Source organism: Bombina bombina, chromosome 6 (genome assembly GCF_027579735.1).
Source record: "Bombina bombina isolate aBomBom1 chromosome 6, aBomBom1.pri, whole genome shotgun sequence".
NCBI lineage: Eukaryota > Metazoa > Chordata > Amphibia > Anura > Bombinatoridae > Bombina > Bombina bombina.
The window spans coordinates 733,112,291-733,136,072 of NC_069504.1; the positions used below are offsets into that span (position 1 = coordinate 733,112,291).

At 40.0% G+C, this 23,782-nt stretch overlaps 1 protein-coding gene across 1 annotated transcript in view; it reads left to right on the forward strand.

The window, feature by feature from the left end:
• XPO7 (exportin 7) overlaps window positions 1-23,782 on the forward strand; it is a 449,809-nt gene that overhangs the window by 63,306 nt on the left and 362,721 nt on the right. The window contains exon 7 of the mRNA XM_053717951.1: window positions 13,394-13,559. Coding sequence (XP_053573926.1) covers window positions 13,394-13,559 — 166 coding nt within the window. The remainder of the gene's footprint in view (window positions 1-13,393; window positions 13,560-23,782) is intronic.

A 23,782-nucleotide genomic window follows, 5' to 3' on the forward strand; every position in this document is an offset into this window, starting at 1 on the left:
TTAAGAGCACAAACATAATGTGTGTGTGTGTGTGTGTATATATATATATATATATATATATGTATATATATGTATATATATATATATATATATATATATATATATATATATATATATACATACACACATAGTTGAAATCTAACAGGTCTTATGACTTCAATAGTCAAAACAGCAATAACAGAGAGAGAAGACCTGTACAGTGAAAAACAGATCCTATGTATGTTCACAATTAGTGCCTAAAACATAGACTGTGCTAGTGAAATATATGACTTAGGTGTGAAGCAAAAAGGGAAAGTACAACACACATATAAGACTGTTCTAAGCAAACCCTCCTGTAAGGAGCTAAATTAGTTAGGCAATACATTTTAATCTTAGGAAAAGGATCACTAAGTCCCGTATCCCAATCTTTTATGTAAGCAACTGATATTATTAACTGCATAAATACAAACATGTAAAGGATCTAAGAGTTCAATACTATTAGTAATACTTTGTCACGTATTCCCCTAAGAACTGTCATTTGTCTAATAATCACACAGATCTCTTTTTACCCCTTAGCGTTCATCCAAGTGTTCATAAGAATAGCCACATATATATGCTCTAGACACTCTATGGCATCTTATTTCTCCCAGGAGACTACCCCACACCGGTCTTGAGATTTGATTGACCCCCAAGGAAACACCTTACTCCATGATGTGGCACTAGTGGAACCTTGAGTAGACTTAGACAGGAGGAAGATACATAGTCTTTCCGTTCCAATAAGGGTAATGTCGAACTGAAAGAAAACCCCATTGCGAAATTGATGGCTCCAAGCTGCTCCTTCCCACCTACTGTGAAATATCGAATCTCACTCGAGGAACTCCACCGCCTCTGGATATGATCTTCCTTGGCCTCACTCTGCTTCCCGCTCGGCATGGTTAAGATAATGCTCACATATCCGACTTGGAGTCTTAAGTGCAGCTACCTCCCGCGCCAACTGATTCGGGGTTGCATTCATCTCAGGAGTATTTCTAGGCGTCGAGCTTTCAACATCTGAAGGCAATGAAAGTAAATCGCCATCTTGAGAATTGTGATCATGCCCCTCTGTGCTGACATAATCAGCCAAATGTTGAGATAGCTGAGCAAAGCGAGTATCTAGCAAGTCACTCAGATCATTTAATAATGATAGTAAAGCAATCTCCATGTCTCGCAAAGCACAGACTTCTTGGTGAGTCGCTGCAGTTAATGTACACTAGCAGGCAGAAACTGCTCTTACCTGGCCCGAACTCTGACCGGGGGGGGAGTATTTATGATCTGGTGTAGGTCGCCGCCAGCAGTCTCGGTCAATTTTTCTGAGGGCTGGATCAAGGTAGAAAGAGGTGTCTGCTGGCTCCAGAGCTTCTTCTTAGCATATACCTCCAGTTATATTATTGTGCAAAGTGTTAGCTGAGAAATATTGGGCATATAACTAAAGTCACATACTGAGCTGCTAGAATTCATGACTGCTAGTGGCGATGGCTTGTCCACTCCCCCCTTATTGAGGAGATTTTATTCTTATACCCTTTGTTTCCTTGTATGGTCCGAATTGATGATAATTTCATTCCTGAGTGTTCTTTGGATACTAAGGAGCTGGCTTCTTATCTATTGTAGATAGGATGCCATGTTTTATTCTCTTATGAGAAGGCGTTATGCTTAGGAGATCTGTTCCTATTTTAAATTGTCTTCATAATGTAGCCATGGTGGTTGCATCATTCTTTTGAATATGCAATGCTTCAACATTGTGCTTTGAAATGTATCTTTTATTTATCCTTTAATGAGTAGTTTTAGTGCTCACTAGGATAGTGATTCTGGGGTGTCTTAGTACTCCTATTATATAAGAGTTATGGTGTTGGAAGTCAGCAGGTTTTTTTCTGGCTTCTCCTCTGACATTTTATGCTATTCCTTTTTTTTTTTTTTATTCTTTTTTATTAAAGAAACATAGGTACAAGAGATTAAATGTGCGCACCTACAAAGTATAATTACGACATTACAATTCACATTATGGAATAAGTGCTACATGTTGAATATAAATACACTATTAGTGGGGTGGTACAGTTGGTTTTGTTAAATACAAACAAAGACGGTAATTTCTATTCACAATACAGATTGATCCCAAGGGTGATTAACTAGAATACAGGCTACTCTTGAGTATATATGGACTTCACAACTATGAATTCAGAATATTTGTACTATATAAAATAATCCATGCCTTGAGAGATATATCAAAATTAGTTGAGTACCACTTCATGTTGAACCTATGCTTCTTAATTTTATAATAACAAAATAAAACAAAACATAAGACAACAAAACAGAACATCATTGTCATTATAGTGATACTATCTAGGTTTGCAGTTTCTTTGGCAGATTTAACAGACATCAATGATATGGTTAAAGAAAGTGACCATAAGATATTTTAATTTTAACAGTATGATAAAGCAGAAAGAGTTGCAGAGTCGTGATAAACTAAACTACAGCCTGTGCCGTACTATAGAAATAAGAAAGCTGCGTGCGATTCATGAAACTGCGCAGTTTCAGTAGGGTTATGCAAGATATCCATAAGGATATAAATAATAGACTTAATTTAGCAATACATAGCAAGGTTAGAAAGTGCCTTATAAAAATCTATAACAAACCCAAGCCTATTAACTGAAGCCTTTGTAAATGGGTAGCTTCACCTGTCACATGAATGCACACCCAGGGAAGATTCTAAGTAAAATAGGATGAGTCATGGGTAATTAAACAATATAGAACTACAATTAGTATACAATATAGGTTTTTCAGGTAAGACCATGAAAAGTAAATTAAAATAGAGAAATCAGCAGAAGTAAATTAAAGTTTTAAAAGGTATATTCCCCTGCCTATAGTCTTGATATTATACAAGACTAGAACAGACATTTAATGTCAGCATACAAGAGTTGCATTCATTTAACGATAAGGTATAAAATAGTAACTCTAGTTAAGGAGCAGGCAAATAAACATGTGCTAAATGCCTGTTTGACATCCGGGCAGTAATATTTAAATTTTCATATTTCCCACTGATTTAGTTCTACATCAATTAGTGCATTGTTAGAATATGGAAAAACATACATATGCGTTCAGTCTATGTAAGAGAATGACGACAGATGTTGTAAGCTGATCTGAGAATACCGGAATATCCGAACTTTGTAAGCTTATGTTGTTAAAGTGCCATTAGGAACATTTGCAGAGGGTGTTCATCCAACCCCTACTATGATGGGGCCAGATTAAAAAAATGTCTTCTTTTTTTTTTTTCATGGCCAATGGGGCCATGACTAAGAACCAGTCCAGAGAACACATTTAGGAAATCTATAACATGACAAAACGTTGCCATCAACATAACGGTTAAAGTGCAGCGGATTTGTAAATTAACCATGCAGCAGAAATATTCTATTATAATAATGAGGCTATTCCAAACAGCCAGTCAGGTCCAGAATATGTCCACTTAGCCGACACCTCTCCTATGTCTCAGAGCCCACAAAAAGTTAAGACCATCGATCGCTTTGTTTTTCCTACACAATAGCAGATATCTTGAAGTTAAGGATGTCACACAGTTAATTCTATCTCCAACTCCTGCCCAATTTGTTCTTTTTGAACCTTGGATTCCATTACATTATTTGTGCAGGAAAGCATGTCGGCCTGGTACGCAGTTATCTTCAAAATAAACGTCTCCATATTCAAAGGACACCATTATGACAGTTTCACATTATAGCTCCAAGGCAGATATTTTCCACAACAGGGCAAGGAAGGTCCAATTTCTTATCCATCGCTTTGATCTTCAAGTGGTCAGATGTAGTAGGTGTGAAGCTTGTTGGAGCATTAACGGATCCCGTGGCTGCTGGTATTAGGAGAGATCGATCAGAGGCTGTCTCCATTGTTACTCCAGTGTTAACGAATGTTGCACCGGCAGAGGTCAGTCTTAAGCCATGTGGTTTCTTATACAGTTAGACTTCATTTAGAAGTTCCCCTATTGTTGCAGATAGGGAGTCAAATAAAGGTGGGAGCAGTTCAGTTAGGTTAGCAGTAATATGTTCCATCTTGTCAGGATATAAAAAGTTGCAAACTATGGAAAACATTATACAGCGTGGTTATCCTTGATCCTAAAAAGTTCCCAGACACAAATATTGTCAAGGGCAGTACGGATGGCTGAAGATATGACCACGAAACAACTTAATGGGTAGCAACTTAGACACAGCTACATTAGTTAGTAGCCATCTTGGAACGCCGCCCACCGGAAGTGGCTATTCGTTTTTATAATTCTCCAGAGTTGTTTACTCTGCCTGTCTTTTTCTCAGGTCCCTACCAGAGGGTGTCTCAATCTGGCAGACCTGGGATGCTGTGCCTGTTCCACAGCGGAGGCTCCAAGGGTTAATGCGGGTTTCCTCTAAGTAGAAGGCTCAAGCACGTTTGGTTTTGTCACCTTTTTTCCCTTTAGGAAAGGAACCTGGGGACCTTTAAAATAAATCTCTGTATTTTAGTTTTTCATATGAAGTGTTCTTAGCGCTCTGATGTATATCGGATGTCTCCCTTAAAATTTCCTATTGTAGCCCTGCCTTTCGGCCTAGCCTCAGTCCCATAAATCCTTAGGTTCTAGAGGCTCCTTTGGCAATAGCCAGACCTTAAGGAATTGTGGAGTCTCCTTCTCTGGACGCAGAGTATGGAAGTCATTGGTTTCAGGGTGGAATCCTTGGACATTATTCCTTTTGCTGAGATCTGAGATCTTTACAGTTATGCATGTTCTGCCAATGGAGCGCGGAGATTTTTAGGACAGTCCTAATCCTCCTGACCAGAGTCCTTCTGTCCTTCTGACTTTCTCTGTTCCTCAGGTCCAAAGGTGCATGCTTCTTGAGACCAACATGGGAGGTTGTGACTACAGATGTTTCCGTCTGGGAAGCAGTTGTTCTTCCTCGAGAAATCTGGGTATCCGGATTCAGAAGAGTCTGCCCTCCTTATATCTTAAAAGTTGATAAATCTCTTCAGGTTTGGATTGCTTGGAACCATCAGAGTTTGGTTCGGTTTATCAGGTTTCAATCGGGCTACATCTCTTCGATGGTTTATAGCAACCCTCAGGGAAGGTTATAGTAGTTCCTTGCCGATTAGGAGGTGTCTCGAATCCTTCGATGGAAGGAATTTCTCTTCTGTCTCTTGCTGGTTTTCACATCATCAGGTAGGGATGTCTGGGAGGTAGATTTTTGAGCAAGCAGACTTTTCTCCCAGGGGACTGGGCTATCATCTTGGGATATTCCTCAGGGGGTAGTTTTCGAAATTGGAATGATGACTTCTCGTCTATTCTCCAAGCTTCCCAGATATGGATCTAGATCAAGGACTCTGCAGTCAGCTCTGGGTGAATGCCCTAGCATTTTCGTCTGAATCCTATTTCCTCTGTTTGCCCTTCTTGTTCAGTGGAAGACTGTATCAAACATGTGCAGGCGTTGGTGTTTCTAATTGTCTCTGCTTGGCCTCGCAGGAGTTGGTCTACGGACCTTGTGGAGATGTCGTTTTCTCCTCCGTGGAAGTTTCCGCTGAGGAATGACCTTCTACTTCAGGGTCTTTTTTCTTCTCCATTCCTAGATTCTCTGGTGCTACCTACGGGGAGGTTGCTAGCTTCGTCTTAACAAGACAAAGTTTTACCGGATAGGATTGTCTCCTTGCTCCAAGCTTGTAGACCAGTGCCTCACAAGCTTTACCATAGGGTTTGGCGCTCATATTTTTCTAGTACGTCTCTCTGGGGGTTGAGTGCAGTTCTTCTATCTGTCCTTTCTCCAGGAGGGTCTGGAGGAGGGTTGGTCAGTCAGTTTTATGAAGAGCCCGTTTTCTGCCTTTTTTGTTCTGTTTCTTTAGTGTCTGTCAGGTGTCCGGACGTTCAGGTCCTTTATTCTGGTCTGGGTCAGGATCGGACCTGCTTTTATTCCGGACACTCTTTCTTGGAGCTTTTCTTTTGTTCTTCAGGTTCTGCAGCGGACTCCGTTTGAGCCTATGCATTCTGTTTGTTATATATTGTTTTTTCCATCCTGATAAGGCGTTCATACCAAACAATCGGGATATTGTCATTCAACGTTCTGTCCTGATCCTTCTCAGAAGGAACATTTTGTGACTCACTCTAAGGGGTGCATGATATAGGCTTAGGAGGCTGCTGGACATCGAACTCCTGAGAGGATTTCGACTCCTTTAAATAGGGCTGTTTATTCTTCCGGGCTTTTTAGGTTAAGGCTTCTGTGGAGTAAGTTTGCAAGATGACCACTTGGTTTTTGTTTCATACCTTCTTTGAATTTCTAATTCAAGATCTTTTTCCTCAGCTGAGGTTCTCTTGGGGAGTTTTTTAGGTGGTGGTGCCCTTAGTTTAGGTCCGCCTGTTTTATTTCTCCCTCCCTTTCCACTCTAGCTTGGGTATTGGTTCCCACTAGTAATTAGAATGGATTTGTGGACTCTCCATGCCATTGGAAAGAAAACAAAATTTATGCTTAACTGATAAATTCTTTTCTTTCCTGGCATGGAGACTTCACAACGCGCCCTTATGCCATTTTTGACGGCTTAGTAAGTTTCTGTCATTTCTAAACTTCAGACACCTCTATACCCTTTGTGTCCTCTTCTCTTCCATATTCCTTCGGCTGAATGTCTGGGGGATTGTTGGAAGTGAGAATACTTAAAGCTTTGCTGGGGTGTTCTTTGTCTCCTCCTGGTGGCCAGGAGTTGAATTCCCACTAGTAATTAGAATGGATTTGTGGACTCTCCATGCCAGGAAAAAATATATTTTATCAGGTAAGCATAAATTTAGTTTCTTTCATGTAAGTGGCAAGAGTCCATGAGCTAGTGACGTATGGTATATACATTCCTACCAGGAGGGGGCAAAGTTTCCCAAACCTCAAAATGCCTATAAATACACCTCCCCCCCCCCCCCCCCCCCCCCCTCACTCATACCTCAGTTTTACAAACTTTGCCTTCGTTGTAGGATGGTGAAGCAAGTTGTGCTTGATTTCTTCTGTGAAAGGCGCTTCTAAGCATTTTGAAGCCCAATTCCTCTCAAAGTAGAGTGTTTGTCTGAGGGATATGAAGGGAGTATTGCCTGATGATGCCATGTTTTCACCTATGGGAAATCTATTCTAAGGCTTTCTGTAAATTCGGTCGTGGGGATTTATCTGCCACCTCCCTTTACAGATCGACATTATACTTCTCTACCATTACCTCTGCTGATATGTTTCAGTACTGGTTTGGCTGTCTGCTATATGTGGATGGGTGTCTTCAGGTAAGTATATATCTTTTTTTAAGACACTCTCAGCTATGTTTGGCACTTTATTTTAAAGTTTTAATATATATTGCATATATTTACAATTAGTCAGTTATTTTTTTTCCCTTTGCAGTCTAACCGTTTCAGCATGGAAAATTATGTTTTGGGAGAAATTTTGTAATTTTTTCTTACCTGTTCCAGCTAGTTGTAACTTCGGACTTGTTTTTTTCAAATTTTCGCGGGCAAATTAGGCTCGCAATGACGCAAAATGCTTCTATTATTGCGTCATTCTTGGTGCAAATATTTTTGGCGCGGTGGTTGCGTTTGTTGTGACACGAGTCACGTCATTTCTTGTGTCTTTGCTAACGCAATTTTTTGTCCTTTCCTGTTAACCTTGGCGCCCAAATTTTTTTGTTTCTCTGCATTTGCGTCATCTTTGTTAGTGTCAACATTTTTTAGATTAAGTCTCTCCCTCTTTTGCTCTCTGCTCTCATTTGTTACAGAGGGCTATGATGTTTGCTTTTGTTTTGCATATTTTTTTTTCAGAAGCATTTTTTCCCATTTCTGAAACTGCTATTTTGAGGAAATTGGATATTTTGTTTAAATGTTATTTTTTTTTTTTTTTTTTTTTAAATTTTTTTGGATGTCTTAAACTGATCCTGCCTCTGATGTTACTGTAGGAACCAAGTTGCCTGAAAAACAAATCTACCAAAACTAAGTGTGTATGTTGTAAATTAGCTGATCTTCCTTCTTCAGCTCAAATATGTGGCACTTGTTATGAGAAATTATTTCATGCTGATAATGTTTCTATAAGTACAAATACATCTACACAGTCTAATGTGCATGATATTCCTGTAGATATAAAAGGTTATATTGCTGCAGCTATAGAGAAGGCTATGACTATTCCGCCTTCAAAAAAATGTAAAAGGTCTCTCCTTAAATCTGATGAAGTATGTATTGATCAACAGCATACTGAAGTATTTTCTGCTGATGAGGCTTTCTCTGGCTCATAGGATCCTTCTTCAGACACTGAAATTGATAAATCAACCTTTCTTTTTAAGATTGAATATATTTGTTCTTTGTTAAGGAAGTATTGTTTACTTTGGGTATTGAGGAATCTAGTCCTCTTGATAACAAGAATAGCAAACGTTTGAATTCTGGTTTTAAGACTTCTGAGGTTGCTCCTGAAGTTTTTCCTATTCCAGATGCTTTCTCTAATATGATTACTAAGGAATGGTCTAAGCCTGGTCCTTTTTTTTAATCCTCCTAGGTTTAAAAAATGGTATCCTTTACCTGTGTCCAATTTAGAACTTTGGGAAAAAGTCCCTAAGGTTGATAGCGCTATTTCTACTCTTGCCAAACTTAATACTATTCCTATGGAATATAGTACTTCTTTTAAGGATCCCTTAGGAAAATTGAATCTTATCTTAGGAAGGCATATTCACATACTGGCTATATTCTTAGACCTGCTATTTCTATAGCTGATGTTGCTGCTGCTTCAACTTTTTGGTTGGACAGTCTAGCACAGCAGTTATCAGATCCTGAGTTGTCTTTTACTTCAACATGCTAATCATTTCATTTGTGATGCTATATTTGATATTAATAAGATTAATATCAAATCTTTGTCATTTTCTATTCTATCTAGAAGAGCTTTATGGCTTAAATCATGGAATGCTGATATGGTGTCTAAATCTAGATTACTATCTCTATCTTTTCAAGGTAATAATTTATTTGATTCTCAATTGGATTCTATTATCTCAACTATCACTGGGGGTAAGGGAGTTTTTCTGCCCCAAGATAAAAAATCTAAGGGTAAATTTAATGCTCCCAATTGTTTTAGTTCCTTTCATCAGATTAAAGAACAAAAAAACACTCCTTCCCCTATGGCCTCTGGTTCCAATTGGAGACCATCCACAAATTTGAATAAATCCAAGCCTTATAAGAAACCAAATACAGCCCCTAAGACTGCATGAAGGTGTGGCCCTCAAACCAGTTCAACTGGTGGGGGGCAGATTGAAATTGTTTCAAGACATTTGAGCAAATTCTGTCCAAAATATAATAAGACCTCCCATGGGAAGATTCTTTGTTTCCCTTGTTCCAACAAACCCTGTGAAGGCTCAGGCTTTTCTGAAGTGTATTGCAGATCTAGAGCTTTCAAGGGTGATTGTTCCAATTCCTCAACAGGGTTTGGGTTTTTATTCAAATCTGTTCATTGTTCCAAAGAAGGAAAATTCATTCAGACCAATTCTGGATCTGAAAACTCTGAATGGTTTTGTAAGAGTCCCAACTTTCAAGATGGTGACTATAAGGACTATTCTGCCTTTTGTTCAGCAAGGTCATTTCACGTCCACAATAGACTTTCAGGACGCTTATCTTCACATTCCGATTCATCCAGACCACTATCGGTTTATGAGTTTCTCCTTTCTAGACAAGTATTACCAATTTGACGCTCTTCCATTTGGCCTAGCGACAGCTCCAAAAATCTTTTCAAAGGTTCTCGGTGCCCTTCTATCTGTAATCAGAGAGCAGGGTATTGCAGTGTTTCCTTATTTGGACGATATCTTGGTACTAGCTCAATCTTTTTATTTAGCAGAATCTCACACAAAACAACTTGTGTGGTTTCTTCAAAAACATGGTTGGAGGATCAATTTACAAAAGCGTTAATTGATTCCTCAGACAAAGATTCAGTGTCCATGATTCTTTCTTTGACAGACAAGAGACGAATGAAGTTAGTTTTAGCTTGTCTAAACCTTCAGTCTCTATCATTCCCTTCAGTGGCCATGTGCATGGAAGTTTTAGGTCTCATGACTGCAGCATCAGACGCGATCCCCTTTATTCGTTTTCATATGAGACCTCTTCAGCTTTGCATGTGGCACCAATGGTGCAGGGATTATACTCAGATATCACAGTTGATATACTTAAATCCCAACATTCAACACTCTCTGACTTGGTTAAACCATCACCTTATTGTTCAAGGGGCCTCCTTTGTTTGTCCTTACTGGACTGTGATCACAACAGATGCAAGTCTTTCAGGTTGGGGAGCTGTCTGGGGGTCTCTGACAGCACAGTGGGTTTGGGAACCTCAGGAGGCGAGGTTACCAATTAATATTTTAGAACTCCGTGCTATTTTCAGAGCTCTTCAGACTTGGCCTCTATTGAAGAGAGATCTTTATATTTGATTTCAAACAGACAATGTCAATACAGTGGCATATGTCAATCATCAAGGGGGGACTCACAGTCCTTCAGGAATGAAAGAAGTATCTCTGATACTTTCTTGGGCGGAATCCAACTCTTTTCAAATTTCTGCGATTCATATCCCAGGAGTAGAAAATTGTGAAGCAGATTATCTCAGTCGTCAGACTTTACATCTGGGAAAGTGGTCTCTACATCCAGATGTGTTTTTTCAATTGGTACAGATGTGGGGTCCTCCAGAAATAGATCTGATTGCCTCACGTCTGAACAAGAAGCTTCCATGATACCTTTCCAGGTCCAAGGATCCTCAGGTGGAGATGGTGGATGCTCTAGCAGTTCCGTCGTTTTACCAACCTGCTTAGATTTTTCCGCCTCTGGTTCTTCTTCCAAGGGTGATCTACAAGATCATAATGGAACGGTCTTATGTGTTTCTGATAGCACCAACTTGGCCTCTCAGGTTTTGGTATGCGGGCCTTGTCAGGATGTCCAGTTGCCAGCCTTGGCCACTTCCTTTAAGGCCAGACCTTCTGTCTCAGGGGCCGTTTTTCCATCAGGATCTCAAATCTCTAAATTTGATGTCATGGAAATTGAACGCTTAGTGCTTAGTCATAGAGGTTTCTCTGACTTATTAGCACTATGATACAGGCTCATAAGTCTGTTTCAAGGAAAATGTATTATCAGGTTTGGAAAACCTATATTTCATGGTGTTCAATTCATGATTATTCTTGGCATTCTTTTAGAATTCCTAGGATTTTACAGTTTCTTCAGGATGGTTTGGATAAGGGTTTGTCTGCAAATACTTTGAAAGGACAAATTTCTGCTCTTTCGTTTTATTTCATATAAAGATTGCTAAACTTCCTGACATTCACTTTTTTGTTCAGCCTTTGATTCATATCAAACCTGTTATTGAATCTATTTCTCCTCCTTGGAGTCTCAATTTGGTTTTGAAGACTTTACAGACTCCTCCTTTGAGCCTGTGCATTATCTGGACATTAAATTGCTTTCTTGGAAATTATTATTTCTTTTGGCTATCTCTTCTGCTAGATGAGTTTCTGAATTGTCTGCTGTCTCTTGTGAGTCTCCTTATCTGATTTTCCATCAAGATAAAGCTGTTTTGCGGACTTCATTTAAATTTTTGCCTAAAGTTGTGAATTCTAACAACATCAATAGAGAAATTGTTGTTCCTTCTTTGTGTCCTAATCCTAAGAATACAGTTGAAAGGTCTTTACATTATTTGGATGTGGTAAGAGTTTTGAAATATTATGTTGAGGCTACTAAAGAATTCAGAAAGACTTATTTTTTTCTGGCTCCAGGAAAGGTCAGAAAGCTTCTGCTATTTATCTGGCTTCTTGGTTGAGACTTATGATTCACAAAGCTTATTTGAAGGCGGGGCAGTCTCCATCTCAGAGAATTACAGCTCATTCTACTAGATCAGTTGCCACTTCTTGGGCTCTTAAGAATGAAGCTTCAGTTTTTCAAATTTGCAAAGCAGCAACTTGGTCTTCTTTGCATACTTTTACAAAATTTTATCATTTTGATGTATTTGCTTCAGGCGGTTGTCTCAGTTTAATTCTAATGCCTTTGTTTTGAGTTTTGTTTATGAATTTTTAAAGAAAATTAAGATTAATTGCATTTAATTTCTCAGCCAAAATAGCTGTTTTTAATTTATCCCTCCCTCTCTAGTGACTCGTGGACTTCCACATCTTGGGTATTATATCTCATACGTCACTAGCTCATGGACTCTTGTCACTTACATGAAAGAAAACATAATTTATGTAAGAACTTACCTGATAAAATAATTTCTTTCATTACTCCTTTTTTTACACCTCACTTCTTGGCTAAACGTTAAACTGAGGTATGAATGAGGTGGGAGGTGTATTTATAGGCATTTTGAGGTTTGGGAAACTTTGCCCCCTTCTTGTAGGAATGTATATCCGATACGTCACTAGCTCATGGACTCTTGCTACTATGAAATAAATGATATCATCAGGTAAGTTCTTACATAAATTATGTTTTTTTTAAATGAAAATACAGAAATTTCCTTGCTGGGTTCGAAATTCAATATCCGTGTCGATCGTGCACGTATTTTGCAAAATGACTCTAGACAAAAACCACACATTACACATGCGCGAAATACGTGCACTTGATCACAGATCACTTAGTTTGAGCTGAAAAGTCAGTTAGGGTGACATCAGGAAAAGGAGAGGTCAGATGACCATTTCAAAATGTCCGGAGGGGTACAAGTAAGTGTTTTTACCAGTAAAGTATATGTACATCACAAATGAGCTACAGATTGATGTAAAAAGCGTTAATTACAAAATCGAAATAAGTAATAATAGTTTTTGGGTTGACTTGCCCTTTAAAGATATGAAAAAGTCATATTTCCCACAAAGTGATCAAAATGTAGTTAGTTAATGTTTCAAAATATTCATATCTCCATATATGATGTTCTACTATGTGGTAACTGAAATGTGTTCCCATATCAAGTTAAAGGATCAATTTGCAAAAGTAACTTTAAAACAGATCTTGTGATGAGCTCTACACTGCAAGGCTCCCTTCTCAGTGTCTCCCCCTGGGTTTTTTATATTCCTCATGTTGATGAGTTATACCAAGGTGAGCATTCTGGATTGTGATTAACTTTGATTGTGCATAACTTCTACAAACTACTACACTAAATAGTTTTTTTAAATCTTGTTTCTCTTATTATTTTATGTGAAAGTATTCAGCACTTTTCCATATCACCCACACACACAAAAATATATGTATGTATGTGTGTGTATATATGTATGTATATGTGTGTGTGTATGTGTATATGTGTGTGTATATATGTGTGTATATATATATATATATATATGTATATAAAATATTTTTTTGTGCAAGATGTGAATTATGTCTTTATAAAGTTTTAGAAATGAGGTACAGTAACGTGCACTCTCCATCTTCCAGGCTTCAGTAAAAACTCTACTCCTCTCTGATGTGGCTGAACAGGATCTCCTCATGCAACTCCTCAAACTCACTCACAATTGTCTAAACTTTGATTTCATTGGCACCTCTACGGATGAATCCTCCGATGACCTGTGCACAGTGCAGATTCCAACTAGCTGGCGCTCAGGTGAGAGGGCAGGTTGGGCAAATGCACATAGCTCACTGAGGGATGTGCAACTGGCACCTTATAATTTTTGCTAATTTCCATAGCGACCTTGCACACAGAGCTTTTCAAGTGTGTATATATATATATATATATATATATATATATATATATATATATATATATATATATATATATATATATATATACACACAAAAAATTGCATAGTAAATTAGCACATCTAGGCAAGTATCCCTGCTTGCTTGTCCCCATTTAAACACCATATACATTATTACCAATGCACATGAGGATTCTGGGTAAGATATGCTTCAAATACTGTTTTAATACAGCGATTCCCTTAATAGGGTTAATGCAGCAAATACAGAAATCACTGCTAGACAGCCGCTTTGTTCTTATTTGAACTCTTCAGTAGCAGATAGATTTCTGATTGCTGCTTAGGTAAAGCTCATTTTAGGGTTAAATCTGTCTCAAAAGTAAATAAATAAAAAAAAATTGGCATAGGAAATTAGCACATCTAAGCAAGTATCCCTGCTTGCTTTTCCCCAGTAAAACACCATATTCATTATTACCAATGCTACTGAAGAGTTTCTAATGAGAACGAAACGGGCTATCTAGCAGTGATTTCTGTATTTGCTGCATTAACCTTAAGTCTGAGATTTTGCATATCTAATATGCATATCTTACCTAGAATCCTCTTGTGCATTGTTAATAATGTATATGGTGTTTTACTGGGGAAAAGCAAGCGGGGATACTTGCCTAGATGTGCTAATTTCTTAATGAAATTTTTTTTTTATTGATTTACTTTTGAGACATGGAGGTTTTTAATCTCCATCATAATTTTAATGAATATATATATATATATATTTCTTTCATGTAATTAGCAAGAGTCCATGAGCTAGTGACGTATGGGATATACATTCCTACCAGGAGGGGCAAAGTTTCCCAAACCTCAAAATGCCTATAAATACACCCCTCACCACACCCACAAATCAGTTTTACAAACTTTGCCTCCTATGGAGGTGGTGAAGTAAGTTTGTGCTAGATTCTACGTTGATATGCGCTCCGCAGCAGGTTGGAGCCCGGTTTTCCTCTCAGCGTGCAGTGAATGTCAGAGGGATGTGAGGAGAGTATTGCCTATTTGAATTCAATGATCTCCTTCTACGGGGTCTATTTCATAGGTTCTCTGTTATCGGTCGTACAGATTCATCTCTTACCTCCCTTTTCAGATCGACGATATACTCTTATATATACCATTACCTCTACTGATTCTCGTTTCAGTACTGGTTTGGCTTTCTACTACATGTAGATGAGTGTCCTGGGGTAAGTAAGTCTTATTTTCTGTGACACTCTAAGCTATGGTTGGGCACTTTTATATAAAGTTCTAAATATATGTGTTCAAACATTTATTTGCCTTGACCCAGGATGTTCAACGTTCCTTATTGCAGACAGTCAGTTTCATGTTTGGGATAATGCATATGAATAAATCATTTTTTTCTTACCTTAAAAATTTGACTTTTTTCCCTGTGGGCTGTTAGGCTCGCGGGGGCTGAAAATGCTTCATTTTATTGCGTCATTCTTGGCGCAGACTTTTTTGGCGCAAAAAATAATTTTCTGTTTCCGGCGTCATACGTGTCGCCGGAAGTTGCGTCATTTTTTGACGTTTTTTGCGCCAAAAGTGTCGGCGTTCCGGATGTGGCGTCATTTTTGGTGCCAAAAGCATTTAGGCGCCAAATAATGTGGGCGTCTTTTTTGGCGCTAAAAAATATGGGCGTCACTTTTGTCTCCACATAATTTAAGTCTCATTATTTATTGCTTCTGGTTGCTAGAAGCTTGTTCACTGGCATTTTTTCCCATTCCTGAAACTGTCATTTAAGGAATTTGATCAATTTTGCTTTATATGTTGTTTTTTCTATTACATATTGCAAGATGTCCCAGATTGACCCTGAGTCAGAAGATACTTCTGGAAAGTCGCTGCCTGGTGCTGAACCTACCAAAGTTAAGTGTATCTGCTGTAAACTTGTGGTATCTGTTCCTCCAGCTGTTGTTTGTAATGAATGTCATGACAAACTTGTTAATGCAGATAATATTTCTCCAACATAGGTGTGTCCGGTCCACGGCGTCATCCTTACTTGTGGGATATTCTCTTCCCCAACAGGAAATGGCAAAGAGCCCAGCAAAGCTGGTCACATGATCCCTCCTAGGCTCCGCCTACCCCAGTCATTCTCTTTGCCGTTGTACAGGCAACATCTCCACGGAGATGGCTTAGAGTTTTTTAGTGTTTAACTGTAGTTTTTATTATTCAATCAAGAGTTTGTTATTTTAAAATAGTGCTGGTATGTACTATTTACTCAGAAACAGAAAAGAGATGAAGATTTCTGTTTGTATGAGGAAAATGATTTTAGCAACCGTTACTAAAATCCATGGCTGTTCCACACAGGACTGTTGAGAGCAATTAACTTCAGTTGGGGGAACAGTGAGCAGTCTCTTGCTGCTTGAGGTATGACACATTCTAACAAGACGATGTAATGCTGGAAGCTGTCATTTTCCCTATGGGATCCGGTAAGCCATGTTTATTAAGATAGTAAATAAGGGCTTCACAAGGGCTTATTAAGACTGTAGACTTTTTCTGGGCTAAATCGATTCATTATTAACACATATTTAGCCTTGAGGAATCATTTAATCTGGGTATTTTGATAAGATTATATCGGCAGGCACTGTTTTAGACACCTTATTCTTTAGGGGCTTTCCCAAATCATAGGCAGAGCCTCATTTTCGCGCCGGTGTTGCGCACTTGTTTTTGAGAGGCATGACATGCAGTCGCATGTGTGAGGAGCTCTGATACATAGAAAAGACTTTCTGAAGGCGTCATTTGGTATCGTATTCCCCTTTGGGCTTGGTTGGGTCTCAGCAAAGCAGATACCAGGGACTGTAAAGGGGTTAAAGTTAAAAACGGCTCCGGTTCCGTTATTTTAAGGGTTAAAGCTTCCAAATTTGGTGTGCAATACTTTTAAGGCTTTAAGACACTGTGGTGAAATTTTGGTGAATTTTGAACAATTCCTTCATATTTTTTCGCAATTGCAGTAATAAAGTGTGTTCAGTTTAAAATTTAAAGTGACAGTAACGGTTTTATTTTAAAACGTTTTTTGTACTTTGTTATCAAGTTTATGCCTGTTTAACATGTCTGAACTACCAGATAGACTGTGTTCTGAATGTGGGGAAGCCAGAGTTCCTTCTCATTTAAATAAATGTGATTTATGTGACAATGACAATGATGCCCAAGATGATTCCTCAAGTGAGGGGAGTAAGCATGGTACTGCATCATTCCCTCCTTCATCTACTCGAGTCTTGCCCACTCAGGAGGCCCCTAGTACATCTAGCGCGCCAATACTCCTTACTATGCAACAATTAACGGCTGTAATGGATAATTCTGTCAAAAACATTTTAGCCAAAATGCACACTTATCAGCGTAAGCGCGACTGCTCTGTTTTAGATACTGAAGAGCATGACGACGCTGATAATAATGGTTCTGAAGGGCCCCTAAACCAGTCTGATGGGGCCAGGGAGGTTTTGTCTGAGGGAGAAATGACTGATTCAGGGAACATTTCTCAACAAGCTGAACCTGATGTGATTACGTTTAAATTTAAGTTGGAACATCTCCGCATTCTGCTTAAGGAGGTTTTATCCACTCTGGATGATTGTGACAAATTGGTCATCCCAGAGAAACTATGTAAAATGGACAAGTTCCTAGAGGTCCCGGGGCTCCCAGAAGCTTTTCCTATACCCAAGCGGGTGGCGGACATTGTAAATAAAGAATGGGAAAGGCCCGGTATTCCTTTCGTCCCTCCCCCCATATTTAAAAAATTGTTTCCTATGGTCGACCCCAGAAAGGACTTATGGCAGACAGTCCCCAAGGTCGAGGGAGCGGTTTCCACTTTAAACAAACGCACCACTATACCCATAGAAGATAGTTGTGCTTTCAAAGATCCTATGGATAAAAAATTAGAAGGTTTACTTAAAAAGATGTTTGTTCAGCAGGGTTACCTTCTACAACCAATTTCATGCATTGTCCCTGTCGCTACAGCCGCGTGTTTCTGGTTCGATGAGCTGGTAAAGGCGGTCGATAGTGATTCTCCTCCTTATGAGGAGATTATGGACAGAATCAATGCTCTCAAATTGGCTAATTCTTTCACCTTAGACGCCACTTTGCAATTGGCTAGGTTAGCGGCTAAGAATTCTGGGTTTGCTATTGTGGCGCGCAGAGCGCTTTGGTTGAAATCTTGGTCAGCTGATGCGTCTTCCAAGAACAAGCTACTTAACATTCCTTTCAAGGGGAAAACGCTGTTTGGCCCTGACTTGAAAGAGATTATCTCTGATATCACTGGGGGTAAGGGCCACGCCCTTCCTCAGGATCGGCCTTTCAAGGCCAAAAATAAACCTAATTTTCGTCCCTTTCGTAGAAACGGACCAGCCCAAAGTGCTACGTCCTCTAAGCAAGAGGGTAATACTTCTCAAGCCAAGCCAGCTTGGAGACCAATGCAAGGCTGGAACAAGGGAAAGCAGGCCAAGAAACCTGCCACTGCTACCAAGACAGCATGAAATGTTGGCCCCCGATCCGGGACCGGATCTGGTGGGGGGCAGACTCTCTCTCTTCGCTCAGGCTTGGGCAAGAGATGTTCTGGATCCTTGGGCGGTAGAAATAGTCTCCCAAGGTTATTTTCTGGAGTTCAAGGGGCTTCCCCCAAGGGGGAGGTTCCACAGGTCTCAGTTGTCTTCAGACCACATAAAAAGACAGGCATTCTTACATTGTGTAGAAGACCTGTTAAAAATGGGAGTGATTCATCCTGTTCCATTAGGAGAACAAGGGATGGGGTTCTACTCCAATCTGTTCATAGTTCCCAAAAAAGAGGGAACGTTCAGACCAATCTTAGATCTCAAGATCTTAAACAAGTTTCTCAAGGTTCCATCGTTCAAGATGGAAACCATTCGAACAATTCTTCCTTCCATCCAGGAAGGTCAATTCATGACCACGGTGGATTTAAAGGATGCGTATCTACATATTCCTATCCACAAGGAACATCATCGGTTCCTAAGGTTCGCATTCCTGGACAAGCATTACCAGTTCGTGGCGCTTCCTTTCGGATTAGCCACTGCTCCAAGGATTTTCACAAAGGTACTAGGGTCCCTTCTAGCTGTGCTAAGACCAAGGGGCATTGCCGTAGTACCTTACTTGGACGACATTCTGATTCAAGCGTCGTCCCTTCCTCAAGCAAAGGCTCACACGGACATTGTCCTGGCCTTTCTCAGATCTCACGGATGGAAAGTGAACGTGGAAAAGAGTTCTCTATCTCCGTCAACAAGGGTTCCCTTCTTGGGAACAATAATAGACTCCTTAGAAATGAGGATTTTTCTGACAGAAGCCAGAAAAACAAAACTTCTAGACTCTTGTCGGATACTTCATTCCGTTCCTCTTCCTTCCATAGCGCAGTGCATGGAAGTGATAGGTTTGATGGTAGCGGCAATGGACATAGTTCCTTTTGCGCGCATTCATCTAAGACCATTACAACTGTGCATGCTCAGTCAGTGGAATGGGGACTATACAGACTTGTCTCCGAAGATACAAGTAAATCAGAGGACCAGAGACTCACTCCGTTGGTGGCTGTCCCTGGACAACCTGTCACAAGGGATGACCTTCCGCAGACCAGAGTGGGTCATTGTCACGACCGACGCCAGTCTGATGGGCTGGGGCGCGGTCTGGGGATCCCTGAAAGCTCAGGGTCTTTGGTCTCGGGAAGAATCTCTTCTACCGATAAATATTCTGGAATTGAGAGCGATATTCAATGCTCTCAAGGCTTGGCCTCAGCTAGCGAGGGCCAAGTTCATACGGTTTCAATCAGACAACATGACAACTGTTGCGTACATCAACCATCAGGGGGGAACAAGGAGTTCCCTAGCGATGGAAGAAGTGACCAAAATCATTCTATGGGCGGAGTCTCACTCCTGCCACCTGTCTGCTATCCACATCCCAGGAGTGGAAAATTGGGAAGCGGATTTTCTGAGTCGTCAGACATTGCATCCGGGGGAGTGGGAACTCCATCCGGAAATCTTTGCCCAAGTCACTCAACTGTGGGGCATTCCAGACATGGATCTGATGGCCTCTCGTCAGAACTTCAAAGTTCCTTGCTACGGGTCCAGATCCAGGGATCCCAAGGCGGCTCTAGTGGATGCACTAGTAGCACCTTGGACCTTCAAACTAGCTTATGTGTTCCCGCCGTTTCCTCTCATCCCCAGGCTGGTAGCCAGGATCAATCAGGAGAGGGCGTCGGTGATCTTGATAGCTCCTGCGTGGCCACGCAGGACTTGGTATGCAGATCTGGTGAATATGTCATCGGCTCCACCATGGAAGCTACCTTTGAGACGAGACCTTCTTGTTCAGGGTCCGTTCGAACATCCGAATCTGGTCTCACTCCAGCTGACTGCTTGGAGATTGAACGCTTGATCTTATCGAAGCGAGGGTTCTCAGATTCTGTTATCGATACTCTTGTTCAGGCCAGAAAGCCTGTAACTAGAAAGATTTACCACAAAATTTGGAAAAAATATATCTGTTGGTGTGAATCTAAAGGATTCCCTTGGGACAAGGTTAAGATTCCTAAGATTCTATCCTTCCTTCAAGAAGGATTGGAAAAAGGATTATCTGCAAGTTCCCTGAAGGGACAGATTTCTGCCTTGTCTGTGTTACTTCACAAAAAGCTGGCAGCTGTGCCAGATGTTCAAGCCTTTGTTCAGGCTCTGGTCAGAATCAAGCCTGTTTACAAACCTTTGACTCCTCCTTGGAGTCTCAACTTAGTTCTTTCAGTTCTTCAGGGGGTTCCGTTTGAACCCTTACATTCCGTTGATATTAAGTTATTATCTTGGAAAGTTTTGTTTTTGGTTGCAATTTCTTCTGCTCGAAGAGTTTCAGAATTATCTGCTCTGCAGTGTTCTCCTCCTTATCTGGTGTTCCATGCAGATAAGGTGGTTTTACGTACTAAACCTGGTTTTCTTCCAAAAGTTGTTTCTAACAAAAACATTAACCAGGAGATTATCGTACCTTCTCTGTGTCCGAAACCAGTTTCGAAGAAGGAACGTTTGTTGCACAATTTGGATGTTGTTCGCGCTCTAAAATTCTATTTAGATGCTACAAAGGATTTTAGACAAACATCTTCCTTGTTTGTTGTTTATTCCGGTAAAAGGAGAGGTCAAAAAGCAACTTCTACCTCTCTCTCTTTTTGGATTAAAAGCATCATCAGATTGGCTTACGAGACTGCCGGACGGCAGCCTCCCGAAAGAATCACAGCTCATTCCACTAGGGCTGTGGCTTCCACATGGGCCTTCAAGAACGAGGCTTCTGTTGATCAGATATGTAGGGCAGCGACTTGGTCTTCACTGCACACTTTTACCAAATTTTACAAGTTTGATACTTTTGCTTCTTCTGAGGCTATTTTTGGGAGAAAGGTTTTGCAAGCCGTGGTGCCTTCCATTTAGGTGACCTGATTTGCTCCCTCCCTTCATCCGTGTCCTAAAGCTTTGGTATTGGTTCCCACAAGTAAGGATGACGCCGTGGACCGGACACACCTATGTTGGAGAAAACAGAATTTATGTTTACCTGATAAATTACTTTCTCCAACGGTGTGTCCGGTCCACGGCCCGCCCTGGTTTTTTAATCAGGTCTGATAATTTATTTTCTTTAACTACAGTCACCACGGTATCATATGGTTTCTCCTATGCAAATATTCCTCCTTAACGTCGGTCGAATGACTGGGGTAGGCGGAGCCTAGGAGGGATCATGTGACCAGCTTTGCTGGGCTCTTTGCCATTTCCTGTTGGGGAAGAGAATATCCCACAAGTAAGGATGACGCCGTGGACCGGACACACCGTTGGAGAAAGTAATTTATCAGGTAAACATAAATTCTGTTTTCCTTTAGTAATGTTACATTACCTGTTGCTGTTCCATCAACATCTAATACTCAGAGTGTTCCTGTTAACATAAGAGATTTTGTTTCTAAATCCATTAAGAAGGCTATGTCTGTTGTTCCTCCTTCTAGTAAACGTAAAAGGTCTTTTAAAACTTCTCATTTTTCAGATGAATTTTTAAATGAACATCATCATTCTGTTTCTGATAATGATTCCTCTGGTTCAGAGGATTCTGTTTCAGAGATTGATGCTGATAGATCTTCATATTTATTCAAAATGGAATTTATTCGTTCTTTACTTAAAGAAGTCTTAATTGCATTAGAAATAGAGGATTCTGGTCCTCTTGATACTAAATCTAAACGTTTAAATAAGGTTTTTAAATCTCCTGTAGTTATTCCAGAAGTTTTTCCTGTCCCTGATGCTATTTCTGAAGTAATCTCCAGGGAATGGAATAATTTGGGTAATTCATTTACTCCTTCTAAACGTTTTAAGCAATTATATCCTGTGCCATCTGACAGATTAGAGTTTTGGGACAAAATCCCTAAGGTTGATGGGGCTATCTCCACTCTTGCTAAACGTACTACTATTCCTACGGCAGATAGTACTTCCTTTAAGGATCCTTTAGATAGGAAAATTAAATCCTTTCTAAGAAAAGCTTACTTGTGTTCAGGTAATCTTCTTAGACCTGCTATATCTTTAGCGGATGTTGCTGCAGCTTCAACTTTTTGGTTAGAAGCTTTAGCGCAACAAGTAACCGATCATAATTCTCATAGCATTGTTAATCTTCTTCAACATGCTAATAACTTTATTTGTGATGCCATCTTTGATATCATTAGAGTTGATGTCAGGTATATGTCTCTAGCTATTTTAGCTAGAAGAGCTTTATGGCTTAAAACTTGGAATGCTGATATGTCTTCTAAGTCAACTTTGCTTTCCCTTTCTTTCCAGGGTAATAAATTATTTGGTTCTCAGTTGGATTCTATTATCTCAACTGTTACTGGAGGGAAAGGAACTTTTTTACCACAGGATAAAAAATCTAGAGGTAAATTTAGGTCTACTTATCGTTTTCGTTCCTTTCGTCACAAGGAACAAAAGCCTGATCCTTCACCCACAGGAGCGGTATCAGTTTGGAAACCATCTCCAGTCTTGAATAAATCCAAGCCTTTTAGAAAACCAAAGCCAGCTCCCAAGTCCACATGAAGGTGCGGCCCTCATTCCAGTCCAGCTGGTAGGGGGCAGATTACGATTTTTCAAAGAAATTTGGATCAATTCAATTCACAATCTTTGGATTCAGAACATTGTTTCAGAAGGGTACAGAATTGGCTTCAAGATAAGGCCTCCTGCAAAGAGATTTTTTCTTTCCCGTGTCCCAGTAAATCCAGCGAAGGCTCAAGCATTTCTGAAATGTGTTTCAGATCTAGAGTTGGCTGGAGTAATTATGCCAGTTCCAGTTCTGGAACAGGGGCTGGGGTTTTATTCAAATCTCTTCATTGTACCAAAGAAGGAGAATTCCTTCAGACCAGTTCTGGATCTAAAAATATTGAATCGTTATGTAAGGATACCAACATTCAAAATGGTAACTATAAGGACTATCCTGCCTTTTGTTCAGCAACGGCATTATATGTCCACAATAGATTTACAGGATGCATATCTGCATATTCCGATTCATCCAGATCACTATCAGTTTCTGAGATTCTCTTTCCTAGACAAGCATTACCAGTTTGTGGCTCTGCCGTTTGGCCTAGCAACAGCTCCAAGAATTTTTACAAAGGTTCTCGGTGCCCTTCTGTCTGTAATCAGAGAACAGGGTATTGTGGTATTTCCTTATTTGGACGATATCTTGGTACTTGCTCAGTCTTCACATTTAGCAGAATCAATTGTATTGTTTCTTCGAGATCGAGATCATGGTTGGAGGATCAATTTCCCGAAAAGTTCATTGATTCCTCAGACAAGGGTAACCTTTTTAGGTTTCCAGATAGATTCAGTGTCCATGACTCTGTCTCTGACAGACAAGAGACGTCTAAAATTGATCTCAGCTTGTCGCAACCTTCAGTCTCAATCATTCCCTTCGGTAGCCTTATGCATGGAAATTCTAGGTCTTATGACTGCTGCATCGGACGCGATCCCCTTTGCTCGTTTTCACATGCGACCTCTTCAGCTCTGTATGCTGAACCAGTGGTGCAGGGATTACACAAAGATATCTCAATTAATATCTTTAAAACCGATTGTACGACACTCTCTGACGTGGTGGACAGATCACCATCGTTTAATTCAGG